Below are 17,765 nucleotides of genomic sequence, written 5' to 3' on the forward strand. Positions count from 1 at the left end.
TCCTTGGGAAGGTGTACTCCCTGGGCTACAAATGGCGATCTTCAGTCAGTTCAGCCACTTTGTGTGACCATTTGTATATTGGCTATTGATCCTGGTTAATAATCTGGAGTTCCAAGGCCCCATTTTAATTGCCTTTTAATACTTGGTTATCTTAATTCCAAATACCTCCCATAAAAGATATATATTTGGAACTTTTTTTCTTATTATTATTTGAAATTGGTTAATGTTGAGTCTCCTGGAAAATTACTGAGATAACTTTCTTATTCCATTTCCTTCCTCTGCTCCACCCGCCACATCAAAAAAAAAAAAAAAAAAATCAACAGGAAATTGCCTTTCATCTCCCCAGCACCAACATTCCAAGTTTAAACCAGAGTGTGTTTTAGGCCAAAGTGTGTCTTTCTTTTTTTATCTGGAAAATCTGCACTTACTTGAGAACATTCTTTCTTAAAAGAAGTACAGAGAACTCTTAAAACCAAACTGTATAGTATTTTTTGATTAAAGTGCTAGCAAACCTGCTTTGGTTTGAAAAGATGCCATGTAAATGTAATAGTGGAAAAGATTATGCAATTATGTGGTGGTGGTGGTGGTGAGGATCAAATGAACCTTCAGTAGAGGAAAAAACCCAAAGATAGGGAAGGATTTTCAGAGAGTTTGTAGTTACTAACAGACTTGACATAGCATTTTTTCAGTAAGCACCTCTAGGGCTAAATGTGTGTGTGTCCCCTTGTTGCTCTTTTAAAGCAGGGCTATCTGATTCTGATCACAGATGAGGCTGGGGTTTAGATTGATTGAGAGTTCTGGTGCTGGGAGCTTAGGTCAGATTTGAAGTATGACATTGAGTTTATTCATAGAGGTTAGGAGGGCTGCAGAATCCTCAGACACGAACCCCCTGCCACATAGCTTTTATACAGGAAACACTGAAGCATAGTAGGAAATCAGACTTGGAGAGACTCAATTTTTCCTTTTTTTTTTAAGTTTCTGTGGTCTTTAACAAGATAAATAATTCCCTCAACCTCTGCCCTTCTAACTCTTGCGCCTACAGCTATTCAGCAAGAATGCAGTATGATTTCCTAAGTCCCCACTATTACCTTCACTCCACTGTCAAACACAGCCCATAAATATTTTTTTAGCACTCAAGGACTTAGAGTATAATTTAATACTACCATCTAGAATTGAAAGATTTTACTTTTAGCTGAATTATTCCCTGTCCTCCTTCAGTCTTTGTGCAGAAAAGTTAGCATAGCTGACCTGAGACTTCTATTCTTTGAAAGATTTGCTTATAAAGTTGGCCTTTGGCTTGCATCTGACAATTGATTTCTGGAGGGTTCTCACCATTCTCTAGATTATAAGAGAAGATCAGTGTGCCTAAATTATTTCTGAAAATAACATGGTTTATGCCAAGCACTTGCTTCCCTTCTGGGAATTTAGAGTTTTGAGAGAATTCCAGGGAGAAGGTGCCTGTATGTTCAGCCCCCAATTAAAAAAACTTCGGCACCGAGTCTGTAATGAGCTTCCCAAGTTGGCAGCATTTACATGTGTTGTCACAGCTCCTTGCTAGTGGAATTAAGTAAGGTGCATCCTGTGTGACTCCACTGAAATATTTTTGGAGGCTCATGCTGGGTTTCTTCTGTGCTTTGCCCTGGGCCCCTTTTCCTTTGCTGATTATACTGTAAGTAAAACTGAATGCTGGGTGCTGTGAGTCATCCTAATGAACCATCAAATCCTGGGTATTGTGTTAATCTGGGTACCCAAAAAAACAGAACCTGTAGCATGGAGACATTATATGAATATATATGATAAACATATTTTATGTACATATATATAACATTTTATTACTACAAAGTATTGGCTCATGTGATTATGGAGGTCTAAGATTTGCAGTCCGAGAACTGATGGGGTATTCATTCCAGTTTGAGTCCAAGGCAGAAGACAGTTTTCCATCTGGAAGATAGGCAAAGAGAAAGAATTCTTTCTCAGGCTTTCATTTTGTTTAGACTGTCAAGGTATTGGGTAAGGCTCATCCACTTTGGGGAGGGCAATCTTCTTTATTTAGTCTGCTGATCGCAATGTTAATTTCATCCAGAATCACCGTGTCAGACACACCCGGAGATAATGTTTAACTGAAGTGCTGTGACACAGTCAAGTTTACATATCATGGGGGCAGTCTTGGGACCCCTCCATATAGTACTATTTCAGCGTCAGCCCTGTACAGACTAGAAAATCAGCCATTCCCAGTCCTGAACTCTTTCCAGGACTAGCCTTAACTCTCATCAATAAAGCTGGGTGTATTATACCCTACCTCCAACATTGTTATGAAGAATAAATAAGAAACTACATTTATTCACTTCATTCAATAAGTTTACCTACCCTGTGCCAGGCATGGTGTTAGTCAGATGGTGGCATGAGATGTGGCACTAGGGTTTAGTAAGAGCTGGATCATGTAGGGCTTGGGAGACCATAGTAGAATTTCAGATTTTGTTCTAAATGTAATGGGTGGCTAAACCTCCTTGAAGTGGCTAAAGGAGGTTTAGCACTGAGCCTGGTGTATAGTAAGCATCTAATACATCCTATTGAGGTTATCACCAGGATGTCCTAGCAGAAATTCAGTTTCAACGTATCTAAAAATTGTCAGGGGAGTAACCTCCAAGTCAGTGGGTAGCACTCACAGCCAGCTAGATGGTAGGAGATGGGGTTTGCTGGACTCCATCCCCTGACTCCATAAACTAGGGTGAAGCTGAGCCACCACCATGTTGACCTTAAAAATAAGATGAACACAGTCCTCTTCCTTTTTTTTTTTTTTTTTTAATTGGCTTCCACTTGCTGCCTGGTCTCTACTCAGGTGACGCTGTCCGCTGTTAGGACAGACTGCATTGGGCTACATGCTAGCCAACATTTTTTTCTCTCAAGTCTCCCTTTTTTCTTCCTCTCAGCCTTGTAAACTCTAAAGGCTGTATCTAATTATCAATTGGGAAGGACTCATATCTGCCACCTTCTATCTTGGTTTATTTCCTCCTTCCATCTGGGGTACTCTGTCCAGTGAATATTTTGTTAATCATTGAGCATTTTCTGGAGCATCTGGATTCATGTCTGTCTAAGTACATTAACTTTGAATAATCCTTTGAAGAAACTCAAACGAGTCCTCATTGGTCTTTTGTTGAAGTTCTAGTATCTTACCAAAACATTCTTGCTTAGTCATTCCTTTCCTTTGTCCTGATAATAAGCACTTCATGTAGTGTTCTAGTCTTTCCATTCCCTCATCATTGACATCCCGTAACAGGGTAGGGAGAGGGGCATCCCACAACCCCCAAACCTGCCCACACTAAATAGGTTCTGCCATCTGCCACATCAAGATAAAACATACTGTAGTGCGTAAGACCTTTAATGGTAAGGAATTTTTTTTTTAAGGTTTGTTTTTATTTATTTATGCATACAAGAACTGGGGTGTAAGCCAGAGGTACCGGGGAGGGGGAACGGTGAGAGGATCCACCAGAGACAGAGTGGGGAGCAGAACAGGCAGATCTAGTGAAATACACTGCTGAGGGGAGCAGCGGGCGAGACAGGAGAGGTCTGGGTCATCTCCCTGGCCAGGCATCAAACTCATGCCACAGTGGCTGGCAATAGCGTGGTAGCGATGAGACTTTAACTCCTGCGCCACCATGGAGGCCCTATTGGTAAGGAATTTTAATACAATTAGTGTGCAGCAAAGAGAAGGGAAAGAATGTAGTTTTCAAATCAAGCACCTGAAGTTACCCACCCCATTGTGGGTTGGCCCAAAGCAGGGCCACTGAGGCCCGAAAGCCTGCCACAAATCTAAGGCACCTCCTGGTGGAGACCCATAGGAAAGGGTTAGAAACAGCCAGGCAAGTCTGGAAGGGAAAGAACAGAATCAAAGTCAGGATAAAGCTGCTATTGTTAATCTCCCCACAGGTCTCTCTCCCACATCTGTTTCACCCAGTCCATGACCAAGAAGCAAGTCCAGTTTCTTCACATGTCTTCTGCTCCATATGCCTCCTCCAGGTGTCCTGCCTCTGCATCCTTCTTCCTTCCTTTTCCAGTCTACTCTCCAGCTTCTCTCTGCTCAGCTTCACCCTCCCTTGGGAGGGGCAGAGAACCTGGAACTTCCCCTTTTCCTGGGCACCCTTTGTGCCATCAAATGTGCCTCTGGCTTTCCTAAATATAATTTATGGAGGGACATAATGGCTTGTGTATATGAGAGTTTGTCCCATCTACTGAGCTTTTATAAAGTTTCTTCAACTGCAAATAACATGGTAGTTCCAAGATCCATCAGTAGGCTCTTCTCCCCCCACCCCCCGACTCTGTTGTGTGCATAGGCCATGCAGTGCTATATTAAAAAAAAAAAAAAAAAAGCAAAAACTTGCTTCCTAAGGCATTAACTTACAATTCAATTTATTCCAGTCAGCTACAATTCATCCGAGCAGACTCTTGCCAGAATAGAAGGCTTACCTCCTTGCAAACCAAAAATGTGCATGCATGCATGCACACCCCCCACCCCCAAGAAGTCCCCTGAAGCAAAAATCTAACCTAAATGTTAGAAATGAGCCCCCTGTATATGCTGATAGGACCTCCCATAAGATCAAAATCAGGGGGCCTCCCTGGTGGCCCAAGGGGTTAAGTGCAGCACTGTGAAGCTATTGGCAGCCACTGCAGCAGGCATGAGTTCGATCCCCGGCCAGGGAGCTGACCCACATGGCACAGCAGACCTCTCCTGTCTCACCCGCTGCTCCCCTCAGCAGTGTATTGTCAGACAAGCTGCCTGTTCTGTTTCCTACTCTGTCTCTGGTGAATCCTCTCACTGCCCCACCCCCAACCCCGCCCCGCACCTCTGGCCTGTACCCCAGTTCATGTATGCAGAAATAAATCTTTAAAAAAAAAAAAATCAAAATCAGACTTTACTAGATGACTCAAACCGAAACTTGAAAGAACTGCCTAAAGGTTTAACTCATGTCTAAATCAAAATATGCAGAAAACTCTACTGAAGTAAAACCCAATTTCTCCAAAATAGAAACAGAAATCCCTCCCAGTTCTAGTGGTGAACTCAAGGAAGTGTTCCTTGGGCTGGGCAGCCATTGAGTGTCTGGCCTCACGACAGGTGCCAAGCTGCTAGAAGGCAAACTTGGGGGAAAATAGAGGATAGAGGAGTTATCCCCTCATGCTTAAGAATACTGACAAGCAGAAATTTAAAAGGATTTATTTACATAGGAAGTGAGAGGAGGGAAATCTAAGGGAAAGTTTATTGCCTGGTTTGTGCCCAGATGCCTCTGTCCTAATGGCAAATAGTGTCAGCTGAGTGAAGACCAGCAGCCCCAGTTCATGGCGTCTGGAAAGCTTCACCTTCTGCCATTGAGTTGGCTGATTATGCCATCCACTGGCTTTTGGGTTGCTCCTGTTTCTTCCTCTTAACAAAAATCAAACTCAGCCATCTATTTTCTGTAATCTTCCTCTAAGTCAACTGCTTCTGAGGCCCCAGTTCTTTTTCAATTATCTTAATTCCTTTATTCTTTTGCCACTTTGTCTCGTATTTGATTCTGAGTTAATTTATCTTGCTGAAACTATTTCTTCCAATTAAACTAGGAATAATATCTCATAAGATTAAGAGATTAAAGGAGCTAAATACATATAAATTGTTTAGCATGTCTCACATGTAAAAACTTACTAAAAGTTGACTTTTACAACTTTGGGCTAGGACTTGGGTATATATAAAAGACCAAGAGGGAGTTTTTTGGCTTGGGGAAAAAAAAAGTTCGGGCTACCTAGGATTGTTCTCGAAGCTCAGCATTGACTCACTTGATACAGCCCCATTCTGCCAACAGGATAAGGCCCAGGATTCTTAGGAAACAGATATTCAAGTTGCCCTACCTTCCAGTTTATTTACTTGCATCACAGACCCAATGAAAGCATTTAGTATTGCATAAACGCTCCTTTGGGTTGTGACTGCTCTGTCTGGAAACCCCCCATCTTATGCAGGCATCCTCTCTGAAGCCTAGTTCACAGCCACAAAACTCTTGTATTATTTATTCAGCAAGTATTTATCAGTACCTACTATGTCCTAGGACTGTCCAAAGTGGTTGAGATACATATTATTAAGACAAAACTCCTGTTCTCAAAGCATCTATACTAGTGGGGAAGACAGAAGAAAACCTCTACCTCCAGTAAGTGGTGAGTATGGTGAAGACTACATACACACATATCCATCCTAGCAAGTTTAAGGGCTGGAGCTGTGTCTAACTCAAAAATCTTTGTATCCTTACATAATATATTTATAGATGCTTAATATTTTTGAATAAATGATATTCTGGAAATTTTAATTCTGTCAAGTAATGGTTAGAAGATATTTTTCTGTCTACACATAATTACTGTAGTGGGCTGGGTATAGAGTATAGGCTCTGAGTTCAAGTATTAGGTCCAAATGGAGACTGCTAATCCCTTCATCTAGATACTAATAACAAAGTGGGACCAACAGAAGAGTACCTACCATATAGGGCCTTAATGAGAGTAGAGTTCTTGACATAAGGGAAGTACTTAATGATATATGCACTTTTTAAAAAATACCTATTAACACTTCTATGAGAATACAAGTATTTTAGGAAGCTTCTGAAAAAGAAGCTGGAGCAAAGGTCTTTTTAGAAATCACTAATTGAAAAAGAAAAGTTTAAAGAATCCAAGAAAAGATCCAGGTTTTCTTCCCATGAAATTTATTGAGCATAACAAAATTCTATATACAAAGTAACCCAGACCTGCTGCTTCAAAACATACTTTCATACTGATATTTCATACTGCTGAAGACCAGCCTTGGCAAAATGTCGTGTCAGGAGTCCCTGAAAGGATGAGACGGCGTTGGCGAAACTTTGGGGCTAAGGGGAAGGGGATGAGGTAGTCAGGAGACACTGACGAGGTGCAAGTCTCTTCTACTGAGGGGCTCAGCAGGTCTTTATTCATTTTTAGCAAGAAGTAAAATTACATCATCATAGAAGCAAAGCAGAAACAATCAGTATATTCTTTTCCCATGTACTACTGGCTCCTGTGGGTCTCAGCAAGATGGTAGCCTTCAAGGTTAATAGATAAAAAAAAAAATAAACCTTACACTAAAATTTATTATTTTAGCTTAGACAATTACCTAAGACAGCCAATAGCCGTCGGTACACTCCTATCAGCTAAAGCCTAAGCATCAAAAGACTCTTCTATTCATGTGGCCTTCAGCTGGAGACCAGCTGCTTTCTGGTTATCAGCTAGCAGGGTTTTCTACCAAGAAACTTCTTAATACAGTTAACTTCATTTAAAAACTTTCCTAAGAAACTTCTAAAAAAAAGCAAAAGAAGGATTTACTATAATTGTCCTGGGTTGCTTGTCAGGCATGCTCATGTATAACAAAATTCATTCCCATTGTCAGGCAGGCCAAATTTACAATGTTTAATTTTTAAGCAGGTATTTCTTAGTGCCATTTACTTACAGTATTCTACACGTATAATTTATTACCCAATGTACTTTCTGAGAAGTTTTTTCTTATATGACCAAGAACAAAAAAACAAAGGGATGCTTATAGGTTATAGATTAATCTTCAGCCCCACAGTGTGAGGCTCTTTGGAAATCTTCAGCCCCATGGTGTGAGGCCCTTTTTCTTAGCTGCTTGCCAGTGTCTTACATGGTTGGGGCAGCAAGGCCCCCTGCAGCATCACACTAACATTTTATATAGTTTATAGAGTGTCAAAAAGCAGCTTACTCTAAAATTAGAAGTGCCCAATGTACATTAAATAGATGGCCTAACTACCGGAACTTGAATACTTGTGTAAGATGATTGACACATGTCAGCGCTTAGTGCCTGTGGCAGGCTGCTGCAGGGATGACCTGGGTCATCAAGAGGCCATTTTGTGCACTGCCACTGTGATGCCATCATGTTTCTGGATCATAATGTTCCTGAAAGGCAGAGAGGAAGACACTCAGTAAAATGTTATAGATGCTGTTTGGTTTAGTTTTTCATTACTATATATAAAAGCAGTATAGGATGATAACAAAACATTTGGTAAATACAAAAAAATGTATGAAATGAATCCTGTAAACCTACCACTCAAAGAAAAGCAACCACTAATTTTCTGTTTTAAAAATTTGCATGTGTATTTTTCTATATTTATATACATTTATATACTATATTTACACTACATTTTTTCTTTTACAAAACATCATTCTGTACAGTTTCTGTTTTCTATTACCCCAGTACACTTGGAATAGCTTCCTTGTCTCTATTAATAGAGATGTAGTTTTTGTTCTTTGATTAGTTTTCCTCAATGCTATTTATTACTTTTTTCTTGAAAGTTCTTACTCTTCTTTTAAATGTCACTGATTTAAAGCACATTAGCTTTACAGATCAGTTTATCTGCACCTGTGGTCTACAGGGTTAAGAACCTCCCTCAGAGTACTTTAAATGAGAAATAACTGATGAATGCAGGGCCCCAGTCAGGTTTCTCAGATTTTTCTGGGGGAAAAAGGGTGGGGGGAGGAACCTATTGACATCTACTTACCCATTATCTGATTCTAGGCATACCACAGGAATATCTGTAGGGTCTGAGGTTAGCTTAGCCGCTTGCTGAGCTAGAACAGATATCACCCCAGCATGTTCATCTGACAGGGTCCCACGGCCTAGAAGACAGACGACATCTTGTCACCTGATTGTTTTTGAGTCAAGCTAGAATAGTACCTCATTGAATGATTCCCCAAAAGAACGTTTAGCTCATGATCTAGGTGCTGAGTTGAAATGACCTGATACTCAGCTGAGTCCAGCAATGAGGAAATCTGACACTAAATTTGTAAAGTCATTCCCATCACCATATCTCAACACCTTTCCGAGCATGTAGGAAGCTATAATTTAAATCAATCTGAAAGTCATAAAATTTTAACAGGAATGTTACTGAAACAAGAACTTCAGAGGTGGGATTGACAAAAAAGTCAATAATGGGCAAAAAGTCTTGTTGAAACTATTCATGAAAAATATGATTTGTTTTTACTGTGCTTAGCATTAAGGAGATAAGTCTTTACTCAGGAGTTCAGCTATAAAATCACCTCAACAGCGTATGTGGATATTCTGTGAGCACTTACTTCCACTAGAAAACTGGCTCTTTTCAAACAGCAACACAAAATGACTTCTTATTAATGCTTAACCTTAGCTAGTTAACTAAATCTTGGGTCTCAGGTATGAAAAGGAACAACTACTGTTTGCAATATATATGCCATATAAAGGCAACACAAGCCTAACTGAAACTAAGGTAAAAGTGACTGATTAGCTATTACGTAAAAACATTACCTGAGACACACACAGCAATCTTTTGAGCCTTAAATGTTTACTGAAAAATCATTTAGAGTTCTGCACTTGAATTTTGGTCTCCCCATTAGCGAATCTGGAAAGTACCTCAAAAGGAAAAAAATCTGCCCTTTTCCTTCCAACTAACTGATTTGTATATAAAACATAACCGAGTTATACAACTTGCCTCTTTCAGTTACCCTCCCATCCAAAATTCAGAGCTTTAAAAATTCCTACATTAAGAAGTCCTAGGTTTGCTGTTGTGACAACAGCAAATTACTTTTCCCCCCCCTATATTTCTTTATCTGTAATTGTTACCATTTACTGAGCATTATATCTGGGTTCTGTTCTTAGTATTTTACAAATACATAATTTTAGTGTTGTGATTAAGAGGCACTGGAGTCACCCTTAAGTAAGTCCTAGCTCACTGTGCACTAGCTGGCCCTTGGGCAAGTTAATCTGTTCTTTATCTACATCACAGGTTATTAGGAAAATCAAATATCATGGTATAAAGCACCTAGAATGGTGCCTGGCACAAAGTAAGAGCTCAGTAAATTTTAAGATTATTAAACAATAACCCAGTAAAGAAACTAAGACTCGGGAAGGTTCTTTTTGGGACAAGTTCACACTAGCAAACAGGTGAGCAGGAGGTTGCATCCAGATATGTCCAGCTCTGATGTCCCTGTTTTTACTTCTCCATTGTTGTTAAATATATTGGACTAAACAATAGCACCATCCATCTTACAGGGTCATTGTGAAAATGAGATAGTTGTATATAAAGCTTAGCAGTCCCAGCGTATGGCACATATTGAATACCTGGTACTGCTGTCATCTGAAATCTTTCCAGACCCAATTAAAATGACTCCCAACTCTATTTTAATAGAAACAGCTGTTTCTACAGAGCTAGTACTGCAAGGAACAGTTCTACCTGCATAAATACCAATTGAAAGTTTTCAGTCTTACAGTTTTGTTACGTGGATATTCTCTCTCCCCTCACAGAAGTACCCAGAAAGTAGCAGGTTGGCAGGAAGTGAAAACTAGAAGTAACAGTACACCAGGTCAGCAACAAATGCTGTATAATCCACCAAACGTTGACACGAGATACTTACAGCCCAAATTAAGTCCTTGTGAATCTGTGCACAGGACTCCAACAATGGAAGGATTCTTCATTCTAAATCCAGGGACGCAGGAGGAATGAAGCAAATAGAGAAACATGAATTAACACAATTACAGGCTTTCTGGTAGCAGGCAATGTTGTAAGTACTTTAAGTCAGTGCCTATCAACCCCTTTTTCATTATCTCACCGCCCCAAAATTAAACTGCAATTAGTTTAAATATTTAATTTCTTACTGTAACAGGGTGGTCCCCAGGAAAAGGGGAGGTTCCCCTGTAACATAAGAAAATATTCTGTCGGGCACCTCTGATTTTGGAGGACCACAAACACTTTAGTATTCTAGAATTTCTGTCCCTTTGTTGAAAATGCACGCAAGAGCATGCACTAATTAAAACAACTTGCAAAACGGGTTGTCGTCTCCCGGAGGCAGGAAGGGAAGCAGCCGGCCACTGGTGCGAGGGCGGTGTTTAACTGTACGCCTTCTTAAACTTTACAATTTTGATCTCACGTAGTCATTCGAAAAACTTAAGGGATGTTTCCCACCTCGAGCACCGCGTCACCGGCCGCCCGGGAGGGGAGACGGGCGCTTACCCTGCAGTGCCCGGCTCTGCACAGCGGGTCACCCCGCCCCGTCCAGACCCACTTCCTGCACGTCGTGGGCTACGCTCGGGGCGCGGGGCTCGGGCTCGGGCGGTGCGGCCTCTGCGTGTGGGGTGCCCAGCCCTGCCCGGAGCCCCGGCCCCGCCGGGGGACCCCCGCCTCACCCATCACCCACAAGCCTGTTGCGCGAGCGGCGCCCCCGGGACGGCCCGGCCCGCACGCGCCCCCTTCCCGGCCGAGCGCCCCGCCGCGGCCCCGGGCTGGCGGGGGCCCGCGCTACTCACGTGTCCTCCAGGTGCTGCTCCAGGGTCGCCTCCATCCCGCCCGCCGCGGCCCGTCCCGGCCTCCCAGCCGCAGGCCTCCGGGCGCCGGGTCACGTGACGCGGGCGGGCGCGCCGGGGACGGCGCCTGCGAAGGGACAAACATCGCGGCGCGAGTTCCGCGTTGCGCGCGGGGAGCCGCCCCCCTCCCGGGCTGACCCCCGGGGCGCCCCTCCGGCTCGGGCGGCGCGGGTTCGTCCCCTCCCGGCTGGGGGCCTGTGGCCGGGCCTCGGAGCCTCGCCTCCTAGCCGATCCCTGTCGCGGGGATGTTTGGTTTTTGTCTTCCAGTCCAACCCCTCGGAACCTGGGGTCGGATTTTAGATTCTGCGACGGTCGGCAGGTCAGGCAGGGCCAGGCCAGGCGGGGTCCAGGCAGGCGGGGCGGGGGTAGACAGGCCAGGTGCGGGGGGCAGGCCAGGTGCGGGGGGCCAGGCCAGGCGAGGGGAGGCAGGGCCAGGTGGGGGGGCCAGGCCAGGCCGGGGGGCGGGGGCAGGCCAGGGTGGGGGCAGGGCCAGGTGGGGGGCCAGGTGGGGGGCCAGGACAGGAACAGCCCCTGGCCACGGCGACGTGCCCACGGGCTTGGCGGGCAAAGACGGGGGGGGGGGGGGGCAGCGAGCAAGGGAGCAGGTGCAACGAAGTGAAAACCCCGAGCCAGGTATTGGGAAAGTGATGGGGTCTTAACAAAGGCAGTGGAAAGTCTGGGGGAAGAAGGTGGCTCTTGTAGAGGGAACTGCAGAACTGTAGAACAACTGTAGAACAACTTAAAAATAACTTTAAAAATTCATAACAGCAGTTGTAAAAATAAGGAAAAGTCACTCATGCTCTCAGTCAAGAGACGACTATTAATTTCTTGGAGAATCTCTTCAGCCAATTGGCATCGCAAATGAATACTTCTAATGCTTTCTTTCCTCTTTTGAGCAAAATCGACGTATATATTGGACATGCAATTCTGTAGCTGACCTCGCGGGCTATCAATTAAAATTACAACAGTCATTTTGCACTTTGCTCAGCTGAACGAAGCTGGGAGACAGAAAACGCATTAGGAAGGGAAATCCTTAGTCACCAAGGGAACCTGGCCGGGTCCACACGACCAAGGGGGTGGGGGGTGCTCTCAGGAAATGCAAAAACACGGCAAATAGAACCCAGAAGGACACCTGTGCAGAGGCCCACGGAAACCTGAAAGAGAGACTGATTCCCTGGTCATGAAAAACCGTGATGACAAGTTCTAAAGCAGAGCCCCAAATCCTCCCTAGGGGCAGACGACCTCTTCTCTCCTGCCGGCTGCTTCTCTCTGCAGTATATTTCAACAAATCTGCCTTTTCTACTCTCTTCTCTGTCTCTGGTGAATTCTTTCACACGCACACCCCTCGCGTGCCTCTGGTCTCACCCTGACATTAATCTGCCACAGCCCTTTTGCACAGAATTTAGCATAAATGCCTTTCCACATCCTTAGTGTTCAACTACATCCTTTCTAGTATTTGCGAAACATTCCATGTTATATCTGTACCTTAAATGACTCGTCCAGCCCCTTATTAATGTGAAGTTAAAGATTTTTGTGTGGTGGTATTATAAATGCTGGTGAATTTTTGTAGCTAAACATTTATGCAGCTTAAACTTTTTCTTATAAATAAGTAGGATAGAATTATTCAATGAAGGGCCTCCCTGGTGGTGCAAGGGGTTAAGCACCACACTATGAAGCGATAGTGGCCTCTGCAGCATGAGTTCAATCCCCAGCCGGCCAGGGAACAGCCCACATGGCACAGCAGACCTCTCCTGTCTCCCCACTGCTCCCCTCAGCGGGGTATTTCACTCCGTCTGCCTGTTCTGCTCCCCACTCTGTCTCTGGTGGATCCTCTCACCCCCCCACACCTCTGGTCTGTACCCAGGCGCTTATATGCATAAATAAATAAATCTTTAAAAAATTACTCAATGAATATGGACATTTTCAAGGCTTTTTAAGTTTTTTTGAGACTTACAAACTGTTCCCCAGAAAGGCGGTAGCATATTGGAAATGGGCTGTCCCTTCCCACGCAAGTATACCCTGCTCCCTGTGCTTGAGTCTCCTACCATCACCTCCTGGTCTTCCTTTTCTCCAGCTGCCCCACCACCAGTTTTACTCACAGCTCACCTTCTGAGCTGAGGTCCAGCCTCAAAGCTCCTCCGAACTTGAACTCAGAGTCCTTTCACTTCCCTATCTGTGATAGTGAAACTTGCAGCTTCCTTAAAAACCTAGGGTGGGTGCTGTAATTCAGGAATTTGGGGACTCTTGTCTAGAGAAATATTTATGTTAAGTGAATGGGAACATTTAAATTTTAGAAAAAAGTAGTTCAAAACTACCTTTAAAAGAAAGCTTCACAAAATGTTAGGGCTGTCTAGTTGAAGTCAACTTCGCCCCAATTAACTGGGGAGTCAGCCTGCTCTCCGCCTGTGTCCAGGGGGTGTGAGCCCTTCTCTGCAGCAGCGCCCCCTTGTGGTCACCTTCGATGTAACACTTTGCTGGGCTAGGGCTGTTCTGCTCTTTCACCCCCCAGGCCAGCAGTGCCTGCCAGCAGACACATGATGTGAAACACATCCTTAATTTAAAATGGAGCAACATTAGAAAAGTTAATAGATGAAATTAGTTTCAAGAATATATTTCAGTTATCCCAATTGTTATTTCAACATGTAATCAATTAAACTTTTTCCTGTCATTTTCTTTTTCTTTTATTTATGCGTACAAGATTTATTTTATTTATTTATTCATACAAGAACTGGGGTGTAGGCCAGAGTTGCGAGGGGTGAGAGGATTCACTAGAGACAGAGTGGGGAGCAGAACAGGCAGAACAGATTGAAACACACTGCTGAGGGGAGCAGCGGGTGAGACAGGAGAGGTCTGCTGAGCCATGTGGGTCAGCTCCCTGGCTGAGGATTGAACTCATGCCACAGTGGCAGGGGATAACTTGATAGGGCTGAGACTTTAACCCCTGAGCCACCAGGGAGGCCCTTTCCTGTAATTTTCAAAGTCCAGTCTATATTTTTATACTGATAGTACATTTCAGTTCACACTATACACAGTAGCCTGTGTACTGGCCAGTGCAGCCCCTGGTATCTGATTGTCTCAAAGTCAGATCAATGATTAAAAGATTCTCAGAAAAGCTGATGAACCAAGCAAGTAGGAAGAGGGTGACTGCCTTTCCTTCCAGGCATCCTCGCCACTCCACCGGTGGGGGCTGTCACAGCACAGCTCCCTCCCCCTCTCTTGCTGTTTCGGCCCCTCCCAGGTGGCTTTTGAGCGCTGGGGCTGGGTGGTGGCTGGAGGAGGTGTTTTCTGCTGCCTTCTTGGGGTGGGGGAGGGGGTGTTCTTGATGACTCTTCAGTCTTAGTTCTGAGTGCTAATGGCCATTTCTGGGTGATGGGCAAAGTTTCATGACACCCATATTAGATTACCTGCTTCACTGTAGTGTAATTTATTATATGTTTGCTTTTCAAAGACAGGTATTGTGTCTTCTCCATTTCTGCATTAGGGAGCACAACAGGAATCCTGTAAGTATTTATTGAAGAATCTTGATGGTCTTTTGGGGAAAAGACTGTGTAATATGAAGTATCTTGAAGTCCTGACCTTGAACTACCTTTATCCTCTCCCTTCCCTCCTCCTTCCATAAACATTCTAGGAAAATGAATATGGGAGGGGGGAGTTCCTCAGAGAATGCCGCACCCACATCCTGTCTGGGAGGTGGGAGACAGAAGGGGAAGCTGACCTTTGTTGAATTGGTCATCGCACTGCTGTTAGCCCAAGTGACCCTAATTCCTCTTTTGACCTTTTAGAAGCAGGATATTCCTGGGGGTGTCCGTTTAAGACATATATTTCTGGGAGAGGATCTAGCTCTCCCTGGGGTGCTGAAGGGCCACCCCCATTGGGCACTCGCGTGCATATTTTAAGGTCAGGGCTTGTGGTGGGCTGAGCTCCAAGCCTGGCTGGGGAATTGACCCTCAAGTGCCACCAGGGGGCGCCAGGGCATGGGAAAACCCGGTGAAGCTAGAGGCTCCCAGGTCAGAGGAGGGAGGCACAGGCCTTTCGAGTTGGCGCGGTTTGGAAAGGCTCGAGCAAGAGAGGTGCCTTGGGGTGGGACAGGTGTAGAGTTGAATCCGGCTTGGAAGCTGCCTTCCTTGGACCTTGGAGCCTCAGAAGACTCACCTGGCTGTAGGAAGGATTACACAAGGTACATGATATAAAAGGGGCTGGGGCCCTGCGGGCATGGATACACTTTGTTAAACCTGAGCAAGGAGACTCGGTGGTTTCCTCAAATTTCTTACAATCTGGTGAAGGTAAAGAGGCGACTGATGGCTACCGGCCTCCGGCTGCTGTCAAACTGTGCCAAATGAGGCCATTAAATTTGTCTCACTCTACTGTTCTGTGGGATAAAAATTACAAAAGAAAGTAAGGAAAAAAAGCCACCTGAGGTCCTAGCCCCAATGAATGATTGTGAGAGAACTGAGCAGAATGACATGGGCCCGCATAGGTGGAGATGGGGAAAGCATATTTCAAGGTTCCCAAGAGTCTTGTCAGCTGAATCATCTCAGTCCCTGTGAGGCTGGGGACAGGGCCTGGTGGTGGGCATCTGCCTTCTGACAGTCCGAGGCCTCTGACTCCCAGTCGTCACAACAGCGATGCCTTCCACAGTTCACGGGCCCAGTTCACAGGCCTTCTGAGTCCTCACAACCTCTTTGAAGTTGCTGCTGTCACTGGTTCCCCTTTATAGTGACACAAACCCCAAGGCCTGGAAGATGAATTCTTGCTTGAGATCACCCTGCTTGCAGGTGGCAGAGCCTCACCATGAACCCCCTGACTACACTGCGCTTCTCTCACTTCTTCAGCACAATCCTGGACACACGAGAAAGCTCGGGATCTCGTATTCTCTAAAGAAGAAACCTCAGGCTGGGGAAGTAGTCGATTTAGAACTTGAACTTTGGAGGCTTCATCTTCTGTCCAAAGTTCCAATGAGATTGTGCTGCCGGAGGCTGCTAAGACGTTCATTTGAACCCAGTTCAGGGCCATTCATTGTTGTAGGTTGAATTGTGCCCCCCCCCCGAAATTCACGTGTTGAAGTCCTAACCCCCAGGACTTCAGAACATGACCTTATTTGGAGACACGGTCTTTACAGAGGTGATCAAGTTAAAATGAGGTCTTCGGGTGGCCCTTCTCCTGTATGACTGGGGTCCTTATTCAAAGGGGATGTTAGGGGCCTCCCTGGTGGTACAAGGAGTCAAGTCTCAGTGCTATGAAGCTATTGGCTGCCACTGCAGATGGATTCTATCTCCAACCAGGGAGCTACCCACATGGCACAGCAGACCTCTCCCATCTTGCCCGCTGCTCCCCTCAGCAGTGTATTTCATTAGATCTGCCTGTTCTGCTCCCTGCTGTCTCTGGTGAATCCTCTCACCCTCTGCACCTCTGGCTTGTACCCCAGTTCTTCTGTGTAAAAGTAAATAAAATCTTTAAAAAGAAAAAAAGTGGGATGTTTGGACAGAGTGACACTCACAGAGAAAACACAATGTGAAGAGATAGAGAAGATAGTCATCTTCGTACCCAGAGGAGAGGCTGGAACAGATCCTTCCTAAACTGCCTGCAAAAGGAACCAGCCCTGCCAACACATTGATTTTGGACTTCCAGCCTCCAAAACTGTGAGCCAATAAATTTTTGTTGTTGAAGCACCCAGTCTGTTGTGCCAACCCTGAGAAATGAGAAATCAATACACTCATTTATCCATAAAGCCATAAGTCAGTGTCTATGATGTCACAGACATTTGGTGTCTCTTAATTAATAGAAAATCTGGTTGGAAGAGTCATCTCAGGCAGGGGCAAAGAATAAAATGGGTCATCTTTCCGGCTTGCTCCCAACGCTGATACTTGCCTCACTGTGAACTTTTTCTTGCATTGGCCACCAGTGGGGGCAGGCTCATTGGACTGAGACTTCTTTGGGTCTGTTTTATAGCCCTGAGTATGACTTCTAGAAGGTTCTCAGTAAATGTGTGCTGAGGGGTTGGATGAATAGAACAAGTGCCTTTCAAGTCCTCCAGGCCATGAGATGGGCAGCAGATGGGGGCGCAGGTTGTCAGAGGATAGAGTTGATGTTGGATCTGTCTCCTGAATTTTAGAGCCGAGCCCCAATTCCAAAAGATACAAGCCGGATATATTTTACATGACTCAGGGTAGGCTAAAGAAATTCCAGGGCAGCAAGCTATTTCCCTGCTGCTTTATGAATTTTGCTCTTGAAGATAAATGAGAGGCAGATTCCCATCTTCAAGTCTTCATTAGATGCCCAGTTAATGCAGCCATGACAAATGGGAACAAAGCCTTTATGAATAAAAAAAAGATCAACCCCATATAAAAAAATCGTAGACCAGAGAAAAGAAAATTTAAAGGAGCTGATAAAATACCCTACC

At 44.6% G+C, this 17,765-nt stretch overlaps 1 protein-coding gene across 1 annotated transcript; it reads right to left on the reverse strand.

The window, feature by feature from the left end:
- Positions 1-7,871: 7,871 nt before the first annotated feature.
- On the reverse strand, positions 7,872-11,343 carry LAMTOR5 (late endosomal/lysosomal adaptor, MAPK and MTOR activator 5; the record flags this gene model as incomplete). Its single annotated transcript, XM_084241619.1, has 4 exons — positions 7,872-7,932; positions 8,535-8,652; positions 10,420-10,481; positions 11,309-11,343. 4 exons carry the CDS (start codon positions 11,341-11,343, stop codon positions 7,872-7,874), a joined length of 276 nt encoding a protein of 91 aa, XP_084097745.1.
- Positions 11,344-17,765: the final 6,422 nt, after the last annotated feature.

Source organism: Talpa europaea (genome assembly GCF_964194135.1).
Source record: "Talpa europaea genome assembly, chromosome: 9".
Classification (NCBI taxonomy): Eukaryota; Metazoa; Chordata; class Mammalia; order Eulipotyphla; family Talpidae; genus Talpa; species Talpa europaea.